General features: G+C 50.4%; 1 protein-coding gene across 2 annotated transcripts in view; it reads left to right on the top strand.

Annotated features, from left to right (window-relative positions):
* The window catches only part of RAD54L2 (RAD54 like 2), a 90,935-nt gene that overhangs the window by 67,155 nt on the left and 5,704 nt on the right, over positions 1-18,076 (top strand). For both annotated transcript variants that reach the window (XM_019753294.3, XM_088798109.1), the window contains exons 3-19: positions 244-445; positions 1,372-1,511; positions 1,964-2,080; positions 2,413-2,639; positions 3,409-3,591; positions 3,733-3,866; positions 5,057-5,253; positions 6,338-6,680; positions 7,329-7,506; positions 8,708-8,959; positions 9,179-9,297; positions 10,840-10,958; positions 12,739-12,838; positions 13,546-13,751; positions 14,156-14,328; positions 14,837-15,033; positions 17,351-17,550. In XM_019753294.3, the coding sequence (XP_019608853.3) occupies positions 244-445; positions 1,372-1,511; positions 1,964-2,080; positions 2,413-2,639; positions 3,409-3,591; positions 3,733-3,866; positions 5,057-5,253; positions 6,338-6,680; positions 7,329-7,506; positions 8,708-8,959; positions 9,179-9,297; positions 10,840-10,958; positions 12,739-12,838; positions 13,546-13,751; positions 14,156-14,328; positions 14,837-15,033; positions 17,351-17,550 (3,087 nt within the window). The remainder of the gene's footprint in view (positions 1-243; positions 446-1,371; positions 1,512-1,963; positions 2,081-2,412; positions 2,640-3,408; positions 3,592-3,732; positions 3,867-5,056; positions 5,254-6,337; positions 6,681-7,328; positions 7,507-8,707; positions 8,960-9,178; positions 9,298-10,839; positions 10,959-12,738; positions 12,839-13,545; positions 13,752-14,155; positions 14,329-14,836; positions 15,034-17,350; positions 17,551-18,076) is intronic.

Below are 18,076 nucleotides of genomic sequence, written 5' to 3'. Positions count from 1 at the left end.
TGGGCCAGGCTAGTGCTAGGCACATGCACTGTTCAGTCCTCGCAATAGCTCTGCTGTGAGCATCACTGTCCTCGTTTTATAGGGAAGACCACTGAGGTTCAGACAGATGTACGTCCCTTGCCTTAGATCACCAGCTCATAAGCCGCTGAGCTGAGGTTTGAACCCAGGTGTGTCTGGCATCCAAACCCACTTTCCCCCCAGTAAAAGTTGGTCCCTGGCACCTCTTTCCCCTTGTCTTTTCAGACCCATCCCTGGAAGACATGTGTGGCACTGAGTGCGCCCAGCTGGGGGAAGATGGGCAGCGGCCGCCACGGTGCACTTCAACTACCTCATCTCAGTCTGAGCCTTCAGAGCAGCGTAGGCGCCACCAAGGCAAGAGCCTCGCCTCCGAGGACCCCAAAAAGAAGAGAGCTCAGAAGCCCTCCCACATGAGGAGAAACATACGGTGAGGAGGGAGGGAGTAGAGGTATCACCCTCATTTGAAGGCTGTCGACAGCAGGACTGGTTGGAGCAGGAGAGTCCTCTTCCCGTAGGACAGACGTGTAAGCTCTGTGCCCCCAGTTGATAGTGAAGATGAGCTCAGGGCCACTGAGCTGGGCTGGCAGAGGATCCAGGGCCGGTGAGGGTGGCGCCCCCCGCCTGCTGGGGACTGGCCCACTCTCTTGGGGCGCCCAGCGATGATAGGGTGCTCTGGTTGGACACTGTTTCTTCTTTATGCCTTAAAACAGGAGATAAAAGAATCTGCGTTCTCATCTTCTTAGAACTCAACTTCAGCTGGCAAGGGGCTATGTGGTCCAAAGCTGGGCTTCTGCCTTGAGCCAGGAAATCAGCAGATGTGAACTTCCTTCACTACCCACATCCCCAACGCCCTTCCTTCTACCAAATACCAATTTTGCTATTGAAAGGAGATGAACGGTATCTTTTTCTCCTCCTATCCTCATCCTTTAAAAAAAAAAACAAAAAAAAAACTTAAAAATATTACTCTTAAGTTTGGGAAATAAGGATGTATAACCATCCATAATCCTACTTTCCCATGTACCAACTTTGTGTTTCAATACTGCTTTTCAGCTTTTGTGACCCACACTTTACTCTGTTTCACTCTTGATCTGTTATGTGCAGAGATGTGTCTGTCGGCAGGGGCATCTGTCAAGAAGTTAAGTGATATGAAAACTATATAAGCCCAGAGCCACCTGAGCCTGGAAATCCCCCCGCTTTTTATCTCTTGCGCATTGCATGGGTTTAGTGGGACTGATGTGGCTTCTCCTGTCACCTCAGCTCTCTGAGCTCCGCAGTGGTGATTTCCCTCTTTAACTTGCCATTACATTGCCCAGATCTCAAGTGAACCCAAGTGCTCACTCTTTTAATGTTTAGAAAGCTGCTCCGGGAGGACCAGTTGGAGCCAGTTACCAAAGCAGCACAACAGGAAGAGCTGGAAAGAAGGAAACGCCTAGAGCAGCAGAGGAAGGACTACGCAGCCCCCATTCCCACCGTTCCCTTGGAGTTTCTTCCCGGTAAGCAGTGGAGGTGGCAGGAAAGGCTCTGTATGCAGGAGCAGAGGCGCTCCGCATAACAGACCTGGCGTAAGGTCGTGCCTCTCAGGAATCCTTTCGAGTCATTCAGCCTCTTGGGAGCACACGATCAGAGGGATCTCATTTCAAAAGTTAAGATGGATAAAAAAATGTACTCCTCAAATTGATCTTATTTAGATTTTTTCCCCCCTTAACTTTGGATCTTAACATACCAAGGGATTGGGACCTTTTCTAGTGGTTGGAAGGGTATTAGGAAGAACCAGTGGAGAAGAGGGGATTTTGAAAGAGAGCTTAGGTTTTTGAGACACCCTCGAACTTCTCTCCTCAGGGGATCGTCCTGTTGAGAGCAAAAAGGAGGCAGGATGGAGAATGATTTGGGGAAATATGTTTTATACGTGTGGTTTTGACATTGCCTTCCATCTTTCTTTTCCTAGAGGAAATTGTCTTAAGAGCAAGTGATGGTCCCCAACTGCCCCCTCGGGTCTTGGCCCAGGAAGTCATTTGTTTGGATAGTAGCAGTGGCAGTGAGGATGAAAAAAGCAGTCGAGATGGTAAGATCGAGCCAGAGGTGCCCCTTCTTGCTCCTGACCCCACCCCGTGTTCACCCCGAGAGATTAGCTGTGCCTTTGCATAGAAAAGCATCAGTCCTTCCTCATGCACTTTCAGGTCCTCCTCTGACAAGTTTCCCGGAGTCTTCTTAGCAAATTTAAGATTTTCCCCTTGTCTTAACTTGAAACCAGAAGACAGAAATAATAAGAATCAAAATTTTTATAAGTGATGACAAGTTCTACCTCTGTGTCCACGCTCTTTTTCTCTAACAATGGGCAGCAAGTGACCTCTGCTCCTGGGGTCTGATTTCGTTCTGTTTTGTTGGCTGTTTCAGAGGTGATCGAACTGAGCTCCGGAGAGGAGGACGCTCTGCACATTGTGGACAGCAGTGCATCTGTCAGCGAGGACGATGAGGAGGAGGAGAAGGGCGGCACCCATGTGAATGACGTCTTAAACCAGCGCGATGCTCTGGGGCGGGTCCTCGTCAACCTGAACCACCCTCCGGAGGAGGAGAACGTCTTCCTGGCCCCGCAGTTGGCACGGGCAGTGAAACCTCATCAGGTACAGCAAACCGGGACACTTCTGCGCTGCCTTTCAGCTTCCTGGCTGGGACATGGCCTGCTGCTGGTTGTTGGCGTTGCAGCCTGCGAAGTACTTGTTTTGTACCACGAGCAGCTATTGGCACAGGCCAGGTCCTTCTTCCTGGCAGCTCATGCTTCAGGATGCCCGATGCAGGGGAAGGGACGAGCCTCCGCTCTGCCTTGTCATGTAAAAGGTGCGGGCTCTCTTGACTTAATGATCTTGAGCCTCCTTCTGTGAGATCTGCGAGACTGGTTGAGATGCCCTCTGGAGAGCAGTGCTTTGATTAGGAGGGGTTCCAGAAGAGATGTGAGAGGCGGAAGTCTGAGGGACTTTCTGACAGGAAGGAGCAGAACAGTTTGTGTTGACCCAGAGCTGGGAACCAAGACCAGTGCATGAAAGTTCCAGGAAGGCAGAGATTGACTCAACATAAGAACTCTAACACTCACAACTACCCCTTGTGAAATGGTGAGGGCAGCCCGACCAAGGCTGAGGGAAAGACCCCGTCAGGAATTTGGTACTGCAGATGCTGGCCTGGGATGGGCCGCTGTACCAGGTGAATGTTCTTCTGTTTTCTCCAAGACGACTGTCACCAGCGTAGACTAGTCAGGGTCCAGGGAAACTTCTGTGGCTGTGCACACCGGTTGTCTGGTATAATGCCTGCTCATTTACGTAATTCCAACGTGAGCAAAGCCAGAGCCCTGCTCTTTTCCAGTCCTTCTGACATTTGTCTCTGTGTGTTCCTTGTCAGATTGGCGGGATCCGGTTCTTGTATGATAATCTGGTTGAGTCCCTGGAGAGGTTTAAGACCAGTAGCGGCTTCGGCTGTATCCTGGCGCACAGCATGGGTCTCGGGAAAACTTTGCAAGTGATCTCCTTCGTGGACGTCCTCTTCCGCCACACGCCAGCCAAAACCGTCCTTGCTATTGTGCCGGTAAGAGTGGGGAAGGCGGCGCCACTTAGCCACCCGCCGAAGAGCTTTGGCTTAATGCCTCACGCGGCACTCAGAAGCTGGGGGAGCTCAGTGCTGAGCTGCGTCCTTAAAACTCTCTTTCTGGACTTGGCTTTCTGACAGGTTAATACTCTTCAGAACTGGCTGGCAGAGTTCAACATGTGGCTCCCCGCTTCTGAAGCCCTGCCCGCCGACAACAAGCCTGAAGAAGTCCAGCCTCGCTTCTTTAAAGTTCACATCTTGAATGAGGAGCACAAGTAGGTGGCCGCCCGCCCCTCTCTGCCCTTTTCCTTTTAGGCTTCTGCCCGGGGTGCAGACGACAAGGCGGTCTGTTTGGGTGCGTGCTCTGTCCTGTCAGATCCTTGTGGTTTCTGGGTGTGTCCCTGTCTCTCTTCTTGCTACTCATGTTTTCTCTACCTAGCTTTTCAGTAAAGTCAGAGTTACGTAGCCTGGGAAACAACTTGTGTTCTGCTTAAAGATGCTTTTATATCCTGAAAACTCTACATGCATGGTCAAATTTTTCCATGTGGACAGTAATAAAATTCAATATGATCGAAATGAAACTTTCCATCTTCTAACTTTTCACCTTTTACATTTCTCTTTTCATAGCAGCTAGTTTACTAGTCTCTTCTTTTAAGCACCAATCTACAGTTGAACCTTTAATGATGCAACTTCCAAGCTTTGAAAGGTGCAAACTGTTTTTTGTTTTAGATTTAAATAAAATTATTTCTATTCCCACTCCTTATCAACCTGATTTCCAAACACCTCAAGCTATTTCTTGGTCCAAGCCAGCTGTCCACGCTCGCCTTTCCCCTCCTGGCATGGATATTGAGAAGGCAGACTCTTTTCTGCCGGGGCTGCCTTTTGTGATGCTTGGTCTCTCATCAAAATGAGGAGACTGTGAGTGGCCCCACAGGTGGCTGATTACCTGTGCTTCTTTCTTAGATTTCAGGACTGTTGGTCCACGTGCAGTTGTAGAAATGCAGCCAGGGCTCAGTTGTTTAGGTGGGAAGGGACTGTGCTGAGGGCCGTCTGGTCCCTGCTGCTTTCTCCTTTCCTGCCTGTCCTCGGCTCTTTGTTCATTGGAGGCTGGGCAGGTGAAATGCAGAATGTTGCCCTGGCTTTTAGTATCTTGTATTTATTATAGGAATAACTTGAAATTCTCCCCTAAATATAGACTTGTAGTCACGCATGTACATCCGAGGGGGTTGTCCCTTTTGCTTGCCTGGTGCTATTGAATTTCTGGTTTTTGCTGTTGAACCATCATCAGCGATCCAGTCCATCCTCAGTGCAGGGACAGGATGCTGGGACCGTCCTTGTGGTGCTGCCGCATGAAGTCTGTGGCCACCAGGAGTTCTGAATGTACGTCAGCACAGCTTTGATTGGGAGGCGCTCTTCCTGCGGAGCCGTGGGAGCCATAACGTTTTCTCTCTGTTCACTCTTGCAGGACAACGGCGGCTCGTGCTAAAGTGATGGCTGATTGGGTGTCAGAGGGTGGGGTGATGCTGATGGGGTACGAAATGTACAGGCTCCTCACCCTGAAGAAATCCTTTGCCACAGGGAGACCGAAGAAAACCAAGAAACGCTCTCACCCCGTCATCATTGATCTGGATGAGGAAGACCGACAGCAGGAGTTTCGCAGAGGTGGGCAGCCCGTCCCGAGAATGCTCTTAGCGGTGTTTCAGGAAAAAAGGAGTAGTGTCTGCAATGGCACCTGGGCACATGTGAAGCATTATTACTGTGAGTTGTGTCGTCTTGAACCAGAAATCTTGGTCCCCAAGATAGGCGGGATGACCTTCTGGCTCTCCGAAGGTACTGCTTTCTTGGCAGGCAGTGGGCTTCTGGTTAGGCCAGGACACAGACTGGCTCCAGGGAGACTCCCTTGGCCATGTGGCCACGTTTCTCTCTGAATAGTTCGGAGAGAAACTGCTCCCCTTACCACTTCCTAGAGATATTCTGAGGCAGCCTTAAGAAAATATATATGAAGTATTTCAGTCACTGATATACAGAGTGACAATAATAATGTTTGTGAATTAATAAAAAAAATTTATCTCAGTATTTTTCATGAAAACCGTTCCTCTCATAGTTCTATTCCCTTTCCTAAGGGGCCTTTGCCTGTTTGGGGAAGAAAGGTTTTTTAGGATTCACAGGTTTTTTAGGGTTTATTTTATAGGTCTCTTCATCTGTGAGGTTATGTTTGTTCTAAGTTTGCTTCTGTTGTAGAGTTGGGGTGGATTTGCCTGTTAGCAATGACTGGTTCGATAACTGCAGGAAGACCTTCCTTTAGCTCCCACCAGCCAGCCCTCAGATGGCGCCAACTTGCGACACTGACGAGAGCCAACTGAAGTGTCTGGATTATTCCTATCAGTTTCATCCAGACTCACTTTTAATCCTAGGCTGGTCCTCTATAAAGTCATGCTCTCTGCTGCCCAGTTGCTATAAGCCCTAGGAATGCGAGTCAGTTTTACTCTTAGCCTAACGGGGGCAAAAGAAAAGGAAAAGAGAGGGAAAACAGATATTTACGTCAGGAGTCAACAGGCCAGGCTAACGTGTCACAAAATGTGTAGGAGCTGGAATGGCTGGCGCCCTTTCACCAATGGGGGCTGACTCTTGCTTTCCTGCTTCCTTCATTTCTTCTGTCTCCTCCAGGGTGCACCCCTCCTTCTCATATTGTTGACTAAGAGCAGGCCCTCTCACCCTCTGACTCGGGATCCTCTTCCCTCCCTAGAGTTTGAGAAGGCCTTGTGCCGCCCTGGCCCTGATGTGGTGATTTGTGACGAGGGACACCGCATCAAAAACTGCCAGGCCAGCACCTCGCAGGCCCTGAAGAACATCCGCTCTCGTCGCCGGGTGGTGCTGACGGGGTACCCCCTGCAGAACAACCTCATCGAGTACTGGTGCATGGTGGACTTTGTGCGCCCGGACTTCCTCGGCACCCGGCAGGAGTTCAGCAACATGTTTGAACGCCCCATCCTGAACGGGCAGTGTATTGACAGCACGCCTCAGGACGTGCGCCTCATGCGGTACCGGAGCCACGTCCTGCACAGCCTCCTGGAGGGCTTTGTGCAGAGGTGAGCCCTGCTTTCCGAACCCTCCGAGAGCCCCTGGGGTAACGAGCCTGCCACAGCTACCGTGAAGGGGAACTGTGCCAGAGGGAGGGCCCCTTCCTGCTCGGGCAGTAGTCAGACTTCCCTTTTACTCTAGCTTTTCCTGAGTAGCCAGCAGATGATGGATACCCACTGTTTGAATCCTCTGAAAGTTTGGCCTAGAAGTGCTTCTCTCCAGTTAACCTGCTGACCAGGGATACCTGCCTTACCTGCTGAGAAGCGAGAGAGAGCTAGCGTTCTGTGACTTGGGCGAAAGCGTGGAAGTGGTGGTTCCCAAGGGCATGGCCTCGCCTGTTTCAGCATGTCGCATAGGCTAGTTTAAAGGAGTCCCCTTGTTTTTCCTTAAGATGGCATGTGTGGAGAAAGCTTAGAGAAACCGCCCTGGATCGGGGTGAGAACCTGCCACCTAGTCAGCGACCTGGGGCGAGTCACTCTGCCTCTTGCTTTAGTTTTCATCCTTAAAATGAGTTTCTTCGTGGTTGCTGGTCCAGTCCTCGTAGCAAGGCTGCTGAGTGTTGAGGGAGGTGCGGCAGAAACGCAGGTTGGGTTTTTATCCTGCACTGACCCCTCCTGGCCGCACGGCCTTGTCAGTTCTGACCTCGACCTTTGTAGGAGAGGCCACACCGTGCTGAAGATTCATCTCCCTGCCAAGGAGGAAAATGTGATCCTGGTGCGGCTCTCCAAGATCCAGCGTGATTTGTACACACAGTTCATGGACCGCTTCCGGGACTGTGGCAGCAGTGGCTGGCTGGGGCTGAACCCCCTCAAGGCTTTCTGTGTGTGCTGCAAGGTGTGTTGAGCCGCAGGGAATAATGCCGAGATATCGACTAAGGAAGCCCATGGTCCCGAGGGAGTCCTTGAGGAAGGAAGAATAAAGTCACAGGGGCCACCTGGGTTCACTGCATTGGAGGACTGGGGGCTTCAGGGAGAGCTGACTGACTGCTGCCCAGTTCCCGAGGGTGCCACTTGTAGGCAGTAATTCACATGGTGCCCCTTGTGGTTCTGTGCAGCCGCACAACTTGTTATACCAAGCTTGGGAAATCACTTCCTTTCTCACTGATTCTTTTCACTTGGAAAAAGGCAGTGATGGCGGAACATTGTGGGGCAGCGTTTTTGACTGGCAGCATGATCAGGATGCAAGAACTATAGAGCTTAAACAGGTTATATGGGGCGCCTTCCATTGGATTCTGTACCTAGTCAGATGGAGATCTCGTTCATCCCAATAATGCTTCAGGTGGTTTGGGGACACGAGGCCCAGCTGTCTTCAGCACTAAGCCTTGTGAACAGACTGATGGACCCTGGCTTTCCTTTGATCTGGCCAAGTGCTCCTGGTTGCCTCATGAGGGACCTGTTTCTTTGACAGCTCTCAGCTGATCTGTTGGGCATTATGCCCGACTGACCACTGCTTTAATAAGTCAGCTGAAGGTGTGTGTCTGGGGGCAGACGGAGTTTCAGAATATTTCTTTTGTAGCCGCAGCCCTAGAGACCAGGGCCAGGAATCTAAAGCAGACATGGTCTGTGAGGGTGCTGCAGAGCTCACGCACCCTTGCTACCCACCCCTTTTCCCTCCCCGGGAAACCTCAACTCCTGCCAGGAGTAGCCCCCAAAATGACGTATGGTCGGTCATGTAGACGTCAGATACATTTGTCCATGGGGAGAGACTGGTCTTGTTTCATGCAGTCGCTGACTGCAGCACACAGTGATACTGGCACATTGTACTGAATAAGACTAAGAACGCATGGCTGTGACACAGCCTGTTTGCTTGTGCGCCATGTACTGGCAGGACCCTGCTAGTAACTCTCCCATTCATGTGTCGTGGCGATCAGAGACGGTTAGCGAAGGCGGGATGTACAGATTCTTTGGCCACGAGGGGGTTGGGGTGTGACAGTGCGTGCTGTGGGAGGTGTGTGTTTGTGCGTGTGCCCCGACCCCTTGGGACACCCTTGCATTGTTCTCTGCCCGGTGCCACCTCTCCCCTAACTGAACCTCAGATCTGGAATCACCCTGACGTGCTGTATGAAGCCCTTCAGAAGGAGAGCCTGGCCAACGAGCAGGACCTCGACGTGGAAGAGCTTGGCTCAGCGGGGACGAGTGCCCGCTGCCCGTCACAGGGGACGAAAGGCAAGGCTGAGGACAGCGCCTTGGCCTCCGCGATGGGAGAGGCAACCAATAGCAAGTTTCTCCAAGGGGTCGGCTTCAGCCCTTTCCAGGAGAGAGGCAACAACATTGTCACGTATGAATGGGTGAGTGAAGCGGGTGCTTCTGTGGTCATCCCACTGCTGAGGAGGGGTGTGGAAGGCCTGCGTGGGGAGAGGGTGGCGGTGCACAGTGCACCGTGCTGCCGAGGTCTGTGCCGCAAGCTGGAAAGGCTGCGCCCGTGAGCTGCCGTCTTGGAGGGAGAGAATTTCATTTCTAGTGATCTGGCTGTGGGCCTGCTCCAAGCTCCCTCATTTCTCTCGCAGGCCAAGGAACTTTTGACTAATTACCAGACTGGAGTCCTAGAGAATTCTCCCAAGATGGTACTGCTTTTCCACCTGATTGAGGAAAGTGTGAAGCTTGGGGACAAGATCCTCGTGTTCAGGTAGGAAGAGGAATTCCCAAGTGACGCTGTGTGTCTCTGGTCAGAGTGACCCAGCCCCTGCAGTGAGACTGTCGGGTCACACCAGCGCCCTTTTCTTCTCTTTCCATGCTTCTGCAGCCCAGAGCTTCTTAGGAGGACCTTGGCGTTTTGTCTCTTTCTTGGTCCCGTGCGATTTCTCTGCAGAGAACGATTGAAACCTCGGCTAACATTGCAGATCATAGCCCAATACTTCACATTGTGGCCCAGGCCAGATCTGGCCTGTGGCCTGTGTTGATACAGCCTGAGAGCTAGTGTTTACGTTTTGTGAGGGTTTTTGAGCAAGAAAAAGGAAAAGAAGATGCAGCAGAGACTGTATGTGGTCTGCAAAGCCAAAAAATATCTACTGTCTGGCCCTTTACAGAAAACATTTGCTGACCCCTGGTCTAATCTGCTTCTTTTCCATCTGACTTTTTTCTTTTTTAAAAAAATAAGCTTTGTATATAAGGCCAAATAAGTAATGTGATTTGTTCCAAAGTCACATTCTCAGTTTGGCCAGAGCTGTGAGTCCCATCAAGGCCTGACTCCTCAGGGAAACAGACACAGTAGGTTGCTTCTTCTTTGTTCTGACTAGATTATGCTCCAGTCAGAGCTATGGCAGGGGCCCGGCTTGGGAGCCTCGGAGTGAGGGTTTCCTCATGTGACACATGAGAGGACAGCAGTGCTTCTAATTTTGAGAGAGCCTGCTGGTTTTGTGGGTCACTTCTGAGGAGGCTGGCTCTGTCTGCATGACATGGAAGCAGCCGAACGCTTCTGTCTCCCTAGTGAGACCCATGGCATTGCCTGTGACCTATAGTTAGAGCTAACACATGCAGTATTTGGTGTATTCTTTTTTTTTAATTGGGGAATATTGGGGGACAGTGTGTTTCTCCAGGGCTCATCAGCTCCAAGTCGTGTCCTTCGATATAGTTTTCGATCTAGTTGTGGAGGGTTCAGCTCAGTTCCAAGTCCAGTTGCTGTTTTCAGTCTTTAGTTGCAGGGGGCTCAGCCCACCATCACAAGTGGGACTTGAACCAGCAACCTTGTTGTTAAGAGCTCGCACTCTAATCCACTGAGCCATCCGGCTGCCCCTCTGGAAGCTCAGCAGCAGCTCATTGTCTTCAATCTGGTTGTGGACAGCTCAGTGGCCCATGCAGGAATCGAACTGGCAACCTTGTTGTTCAGAGCTCACGCTCTAACCAACTGAGCCATCCGGCTGCCTCCAGTGTTGGTTTTTAATACTGATGTTATTTGTACTAGGCAGTGAGCTAAACCCCTGAATTTCCCAGTTGAGGAAGTCATAGGGTAAAGAGTGTTTTAGCGGGCGGTGGTAGTAAGTGTGTAGATAACTCTGCTCCCATTATGAGCTAGAGCGACTACGCGTGATGGTTCTTTGTGGGGTTACCTCTTCGTGGGAGTAGGTTATGGGAGCCCCCAGCATCAGAAGGCTGCACACGACTGTGGGCCTGGTGGGGAACAGATTCCTTTGGGTCTGGGAGCCTTTGAACCAAATGTTGTCCCTTTCAGCCAGAGCCTTTCCACCTTGGCTCTCATTGAGGAGTTCCTAGGGAAACGAGAGATGCCCTGTCTACCTGGTGCTGAGGGCCAAGGAGCACAGAAGTGGGTCCGGAACGTCAGCTATTTCCGTGAGTCCTTTGCTGCTCTGTTTCTGGAGCCTTGGCACGGTCTGCTTAAGGTTTTCTTTTCCTTCTCTCTCTTTTTCTCTTCTACTCCATTCTCCCTCAAATGCACAGGAACAGCTGTGATTAGCCAAGGAGCAGGGAGGTACTGAGAGTGAGCTGCTGTGTGAGGCACTGCACAGGGGGCTGGGCAGCTTAGGTGAGACCGGAGGAATGCAGAGAAGTGGAAGGCTTAGACCTGGCCTTCATCTGAGATGTGGCAGCTCGAGGACAAAGACCAAAGAGCACCAATCAAGTGCCCTGATGGGTTCTACGAAGGACAGAATCATCATGATGAGGATGGTTGCAGAAGGCTCCCTGGAGGAGGCGGAACTTATACTAGGACTAGACTCGCAAAAACGGAGGGAATTTGAAGATACAGAGCTAGTGTGACCCAAAGGTCATTCCAGGGGGAGGAGTAGAGTGATCACAAGTCTAGATCTTGCATTCTCTCTGTGGAGACAGCATCCCTAACGGAGTGAAAATTGGTTCTTGGGGGGATGAAAAATCTTAACTTTTTGAAGTATAAAGCACAAATATGCATAGAATAAATGAACATATACAATATATCTGTGGTATTAAAATTACATGAGGGAGCAGGATAATTAGGAAAAAATGTATAAAAAGGTTCTTTAAGGGGATATTGATGAAAAAAAGTTGAGAAGTATCCACCTCAGGCACTTACTGACCAAATACTGACATTTGGGCCAGATAATTCTGTGTTGTCAGGGACCGACAGGTACATTGTAGGATGTTTAGCAGCATCCCTGGCCTCTACTCACTAGATGGCAGTAGCATCCACTCAGCTGTAACAACCAACGTTGTGTCCAGGCATTGCCAAATGTTCCTTGTGGGGTGGAGGGTGGAGAAATCACCCTTGTTGAGAAGCACTGGCCTAAAGGAAGGGTTTAGAGAAATGGGGCTTGGGGGGTCGTGAGGAGACCCCCAGCACAGGGTCTGGCCTGGAGCCTGGTGCTGACGATGCACTTGCCCAATATGTCAGTACTGAGCTGTACTTGGAAATTGTGGGAGCTCAGGTTGGAAAGGTAGATTGGAATGCTGACTGAGAGAGCCTCCAATTCCAGGCAAGTAAACTAGTGCTTCCTGCAACTGTAGTAATTCAGTTCTCCAGGTGGTACTGCCCTTTTCTCTGCTTTATCCGAGGTGACAAGTGTAGTCCCTGCTCATTTATCATGTTGCTTCTTAACTGAAAGTTACCTTTTCTCCTTTTGAGCTTCCCCTTTTCATTCACATGTGCCATCCCACAGCTCCATATCTGTTCCTTTTATGTCTCCTTAGAGCAAGTTCTTAGCCTTAGGAGCTTAACAGTGCAGATTCCAGGTGGAGGAACATCGTCCATATCAGAATACCCGCCCATGGTCCTTCTGTACTTGTCAGAATTCACAGGACTGAGGCAGAGAGGTTGCCTGAGCCAGTGTCTACCAAGCTTCCATATTCAGGGTGCTTTTTATGCATTCTCAAGTCTGGGAACCTTAGAATGGACCCAAGATACTAAAGGGAGAAACTTAGTGTGTAATCTGTGTTGCACATGAGAGTCCCTGGGGGTAGTTTTGGATTGCCCGGGTCTCACGGTAGACACATGGAATGTCCCTGGGGTAGAATCTGAAATGTAGTGAAGTGTGGAGTGTGATTGTTTGTTTTGTTTTTAAAAGACATTTGCCCCATGATTTGGCTGTGTACCCCTACCCTCATCTGTCCATTTCTTGTGGTTTTCCTTTTGTCCTAGGGCTAGATGGTAGCACCCCTGCCTTTGAGAGGGAGCGGCTCATTAATCAGTTCAATGATCCCAGCAACCTCACCACCTGGCTGTTCCTTCTCTCCACAAGGTGAGTGCGTCCTGAGAGGGGACATCAGAGGGCTTGTGTTTGGGGCAATTGGCCACATGGGCAGGTCCCCAAAGGCTCATCCAGCTTCCATCAGAAGAGATCTGTTCAGGTTTGTGACTTGTTTTTGAGGTGAGAGAGGGGACACCAAAAGGAAGTTAGTTTTGTTAGAAGAGCAATCATGACATTTGTCATTAAGTTCTGTAAGACCTTTATTAACAATGGTCATAATTAGCTTTGCTCTCACGAGTGTTCTGAGGCTTAGACGATGTGATGAATGGGGAAGTGTTTTAAGTAGAAAGTGCAATATAGCTATAAAGGCCGATGGCGCTGTGTGTCTCATGCCAAGTAGCCTGAAGTCTGTGCTGCCAACTGCTATCACAATGCCCTGGGTGGGGTAGGAACCAGTCACTGTCTTGAGCTGTTAGACTAAGCACACCGGGGACACCTTGCCAGGTGACCTCACTCGGGGGCCTCACACAGGACAGGCAGGTGGAGAGTGGTCTTTCTGAGCTGGTACGCACTTCCATGGCAGGTATTCAGGATGTACTTTTCAGTGCTTGAGGACATGCACTGTTCATCCGCAGGACAGCAGAATCATCCAGAATGTTGTGCCCAGGGTGAAGAGGATGATGTCGGGCGAGGGTAAAACCAATTTGAAAACCGATTCAAAACTAAAGGCTCTGTGAATGTTGGCTTGTGTTTTAAAGGGCCGGGTGCTTGGGCGTGAATCTGATCGGTGCCAATCGAGTGGTGGTGTTTGATGCTTCCTGGAACCCGTGCCATGATGCTCAGGCAGTATGTCGGGTATACCGTTATGGCCAGAGAAAGCCCTGTCACATCTATCGCCTTGTGGCTGATTTCACCCTCGAAAAGAAGATCTACGACCGTCAGATTTCCAAGCAGGGCATGTCAGGTAGGCCATCTTCCAGGCTCAGAAGAGGCACATTTACATAGGCTTCCATCTTCCTGTATCAAGGGGCAGGATGTGGGAATACGGGTAGGCTTTCAATCATAGGAAGCCGGCAGTTCCTCCCGTCTTGTTCTAATTCCAATAATTGCTTAGGAGGGGATTGAGTTCAACTTACTGACAGTGGGTTGGAGCGGAGCTAGTTATGCAAGTTTCTCTTACGATGTCTCCATCTCGCAAGGGCCTCAGACCTGGTCTTTCACTCCCAGATATCGAATGGCCTGCGGTGCTTTCAATATTAGTGACAGTTACGCCCCCTACGGCCTCTTTTCTCTCTGCTGATCTTTGCAGCTGTGCCTTTGCAGTCTTTTTGCCATGTCCTGACTTTCTCCATGTCTTCTCTCTCCTAGATCGGGTGGTAGATGACCTCAATCCCATGCTGAACTTCACCCGGAAGGAGGTGGAGAACCTACTGCATTTCGTTGAGAAGGAGCCAGCTCCCCAAGCATCCTTGAACGTAAAGGGGATCAAGGAGCCAGTCCTGCAACTTGCCTGTCTGAAGTACCCTCACCTCATCACCAAGGTAAGATCCTGGTATGCATGCCGTCTCCAGGCCAGCAGTTTCCAGCGAGGGAGGCTTGTCTGGCAAGCTTGTTTTCTTCGTCTGAACTTTTGTCACGCAAGCGACTTCAACTCAACTGGTTCTTTTCCTTGTCCCATGCGTCCCCCTCCCCGTCCCCACTCTGGTCCTATGAGTGCTGAGCACAGCCATGTGCAATAATTTGGCCAGTATGTTTTCCTAGCACAGAGAGATGGAAAGTTCTAAAAATGTGATCTGTGAGTTCTCTGACCTCTCCCACCCTTTTGATATGGAAGGCAGACTTAGGTTGTCTAAAGCTGGTGCTAGGTGAGAGCTGCCAATTATCCTCTTAACAGAAAGACAGTAAAGCTGCCTGTGCGTCCGTGAGCCGGGCTCTGCTGGTGCTGGAGACAGCCGGCCCTTTCATGGTTTCAAAGTAAGGCTGGTCGTGTGTATCAGTCATGTTGGCGCAAAGACTGGTAATTAAATCAACATCCTCCTGTGTCCCCAGGAGCCTTTTGAGCATGAGTCACTGCTCCTTAACCGAAAGGATCACAAGCTGACCAAGGCGGAGAAAAAAGCAGCAAAGAAAAGCTATGAGGAAGACAAGCGCACGTCAGTGCCCTACACGCGCCCGTCGTACGCGCAGTACTACCCTGCCAGCGACCAGAGCCTGACCAGCATCCCCGCCTTCAGTCAGAGGAACTGGTGAGTGGCTGGAGAGGGAGGGAGGTCGGCTGCTGGGCCAGGCCCAGGCCTTTCCCCTGGTTCCTTTTGTGAGCAAAGGGAGAGACTGCAACTTGCTCTTTGGCTGCTGAGAACTGACAGGTTCTGCCCTTGAATGAGGTGCTGGAGCAGTTCAGCCCTGGTATTTTAAGTGGCTCTGCTGGAAGAGTGAGCTGCTGGCCTCGTGACTCAGGAGAGTCTTTTGGGATTCTGAGGAGGTGTGGCTTCCCAAAGCACGGAGGCCCGGCCCTCCCACAGAGCCGCCTCCTGTCTGTAGCACCGTGGTCCTAGACCTTGCTTTGCAGTGAAGTTCAAGGGTAAAAGCCAGGCTCTGAGTCCTGGATTGCAGTCAGTGAGTTCTGCTATTCCTAATGGGATTGTGTCCTGAGGGCAAAATCTTTTTCTTGAGTACATCTTCTAGAATTGTTCAGAATATGAACAGGATGGAAGCCAATTGCAAAGTGGAGAGAGGGGCTCTTTGTAAGAAATTACAGAGCAGTTATCTATGTTTAATTTTTTATTTTTTTTTTCCATTTTGAGACAAAGTGCCTCAGAGCCCTTACAGATCAGCAGCTTGATTGGTGGTTTGCATCTTTAAATTGTTCAATTATCTTGATTTAAAGATGATTATTTTATTTGAGTGGGACAGATTTTAAACTTTTTTCTAATGAAGAGTCCATGTAAAAAAAGCAAAAACAAAAACTTGCCAAATGGGGTGCTAAAGGAACTGAAACCATGTAAGATTTTATATAAGACTCTTAATTTTTGATGAGTAAATTTACTACTTTTTATGTACAAGATGCTTTCAAGTAGAGAGCATCTTTCCAAGCCTTCAGACTTTATTTCTGTGTCATTTTCCAAGATGCTGTTGCCTGGGAATGTTCTCCCATGTCCTCCACCCCTTTTTTTCTTTTTTGGACTTTTCCATGTAACAGTAGGAATGGGCTAAGCCTGAACCCAGTGGGAGAAAAGCCATGGGGGGTAAGGGGGTGTGACAAATGGGCTGGGCTGGGAGACTGTGTCAGCGCCTGTCCCGGCCCTGTGGGGGCAGCAGCCTCTCACAGCATTTGATGAGCCAGACCGTGATCCTGCTGCTTCCTGTCCTGTCTGGGTACATGTGAGGAGGCCTTCCCGCCCAGCTTCCTCGCCTCAGCCCCTGCAGAGTAGGGGGCTTGAGACAGCCTCCTGTTACCCTTCTGCCTTAACCCTGGAAAGAATCCCACTGATACGTGACCAGGGCCTCTGGTTCCTGCAAAGCACCCTGGGCAGACATCGAGGAAATGGGCCCCAGACCTGGTGAGCTTGCTGTGCTGTCTGGCCTATTTGGGAATGTGGGAGTGCACGGGGCCCAGGGGGCTGCCCAAAGTGTACTTCAGTCATGAGGAAGAGCATAGCCGTCCAAGGAGGTCTCCTTCCTAGGACTGAAGAGCACAGACGCAGACTTCAGACAGCGTACAGACAGGAACTGAATTTCAAAAATCTTAAATCCAGAGTAGCTTCCTCAAGGCACCAACATCCAGTCGGAAGGAAAGTGAAGCGTGAGGAATGGGTCATTGACCATGGGGCAACTAACATTCTGGCATGTTGGTGGTAAGAGATGCACAGCCGGTGCTCAGGCTGCCCATGCGCAGGTGCCATTTAGAAGCCTGTGTTCTGTGCACAGCGGTTTGGCTGCTGCAGCATTTTTGGTGGTCGTGACTCGAGGGGTACTTTGGAAACTGGCCCGGGGAGGAACCCAGTGAAAAGTAATGCAGAGGGGAGAGGGGTGTCTGCATTACTTACTGAAACTTGAAGTTTCAGGGAGTAAATAAAGATGGTGAAAATTGGACAGATGGTCTCCAGATGACCTGGACATGTGGCATCACATGGCCCTTTTCCTTGGGTGAGTGGGACAGTTCCACCCATTTGTCTTCAACTTAGCGTGCACTGTGTTCTGAAGAACTTCTCTTCCTTTATTGCGTCTTTGCCGCTCTCTAACTTTCTTCCAAGAACTAATTCCTACTGTATGTAGACAGAGTCCAAATTCCAGAGAAGCCGATAGCGCCTCCCATCTCCGTCAAGGTATTATTCCACTGACATCTGACTCTCCGTAGGCTCTGAGAGCCTTCATCCCTCTCTGTTCTGTCTCAGTCCTGCCTCTAGGCCTTTTGAATTGACCACATGCAGGCTGTGGGTTCCTCTGATCTTCCTCTGAGCAGCAACTGAGGCTATGGAATGGGGAAAGCTCTACAGGCTTTGCAGAAAGGGAAGTATGGCTGTTGTGACGAACCCTCTGCGTGCGCTTGTCTTTCTCTCATAGGCAGCCAACACTGAAGAGCGATGAGAAGCCTGTGGCCAGTGTTCGTCCTGTACAGTCCACCCCCATCCCCATGATGCCCCGGCACGTCCCCCTGGGAGGCAGTGTAAGCTCTGCCTCCAGCACAAACCCAGCCGTGAACTTCCCAATCAACTACCTGCAGCGCGCGGGCGTCCTCGTGCAGAAGGTGGTCACCACAACAGGTTGGGAGCTCCTGGGCTCGCTTCCAGGGGTGCTGTCCCTTTTCCAATGACCTTGTTCAGTCAGGAATCTTGGTATTTATTAAACACCTTGTGTATCCTAGGCCTTACTACTATATCTTAGGCACTGTGGGTAAAAATAGAGAAGACAGCAGTCCCTGGTCTTGAGGAATTTGTACCCTAACGGAATACCTTAAGAATAATAACACAAAACTGGGTCTTCTCGAATGTGGTCAGTGGGACAGACTGTGAGCACTGCAGAGATTGCGGAAATGTCACTGGGACAGAGGGTTGGTCTGAGAGGCTTGCGGAAGTGGTGCGTCCTGCCTGACTGTGGGGTAAGCTGGGTCTGAAGGCCAACTGTCAACCTCCTTGCTTAATTAGAAGACCTGAATGTCACATGCTTCTTTCTTTGTGAGCTTGATGTGGCTTGAGCATGGTAGACCAGTGTTAGGAGGTGGGCAGCCCATCCATCTTTGTGATGGGTCCTGAGATTCAGAGTAGTTGGGAAGGGAAACATTTCATGATG

The sequence above is a fragment of the Rhinolophus sinicus genome, chromosome 5 (genome assembly GCF_057876585.1).
Source record: "Rhinolophus sinicus isolate RSI-liver-muscle chromosome 5, RSI-T2T, whole genome shotgun sequence".
NCBI classification, from domain to species: Eukaryota; Metazoa; Chordata; class Mammalia; order Chiroptera; family Rhinolophidae; genus Rhinolophus; species Rhinolophus sinicus.
Note: the sequence above shows the minus strand (reverse complement) of the source record. Positions and strands in the feature narration are given on the sequence as shown.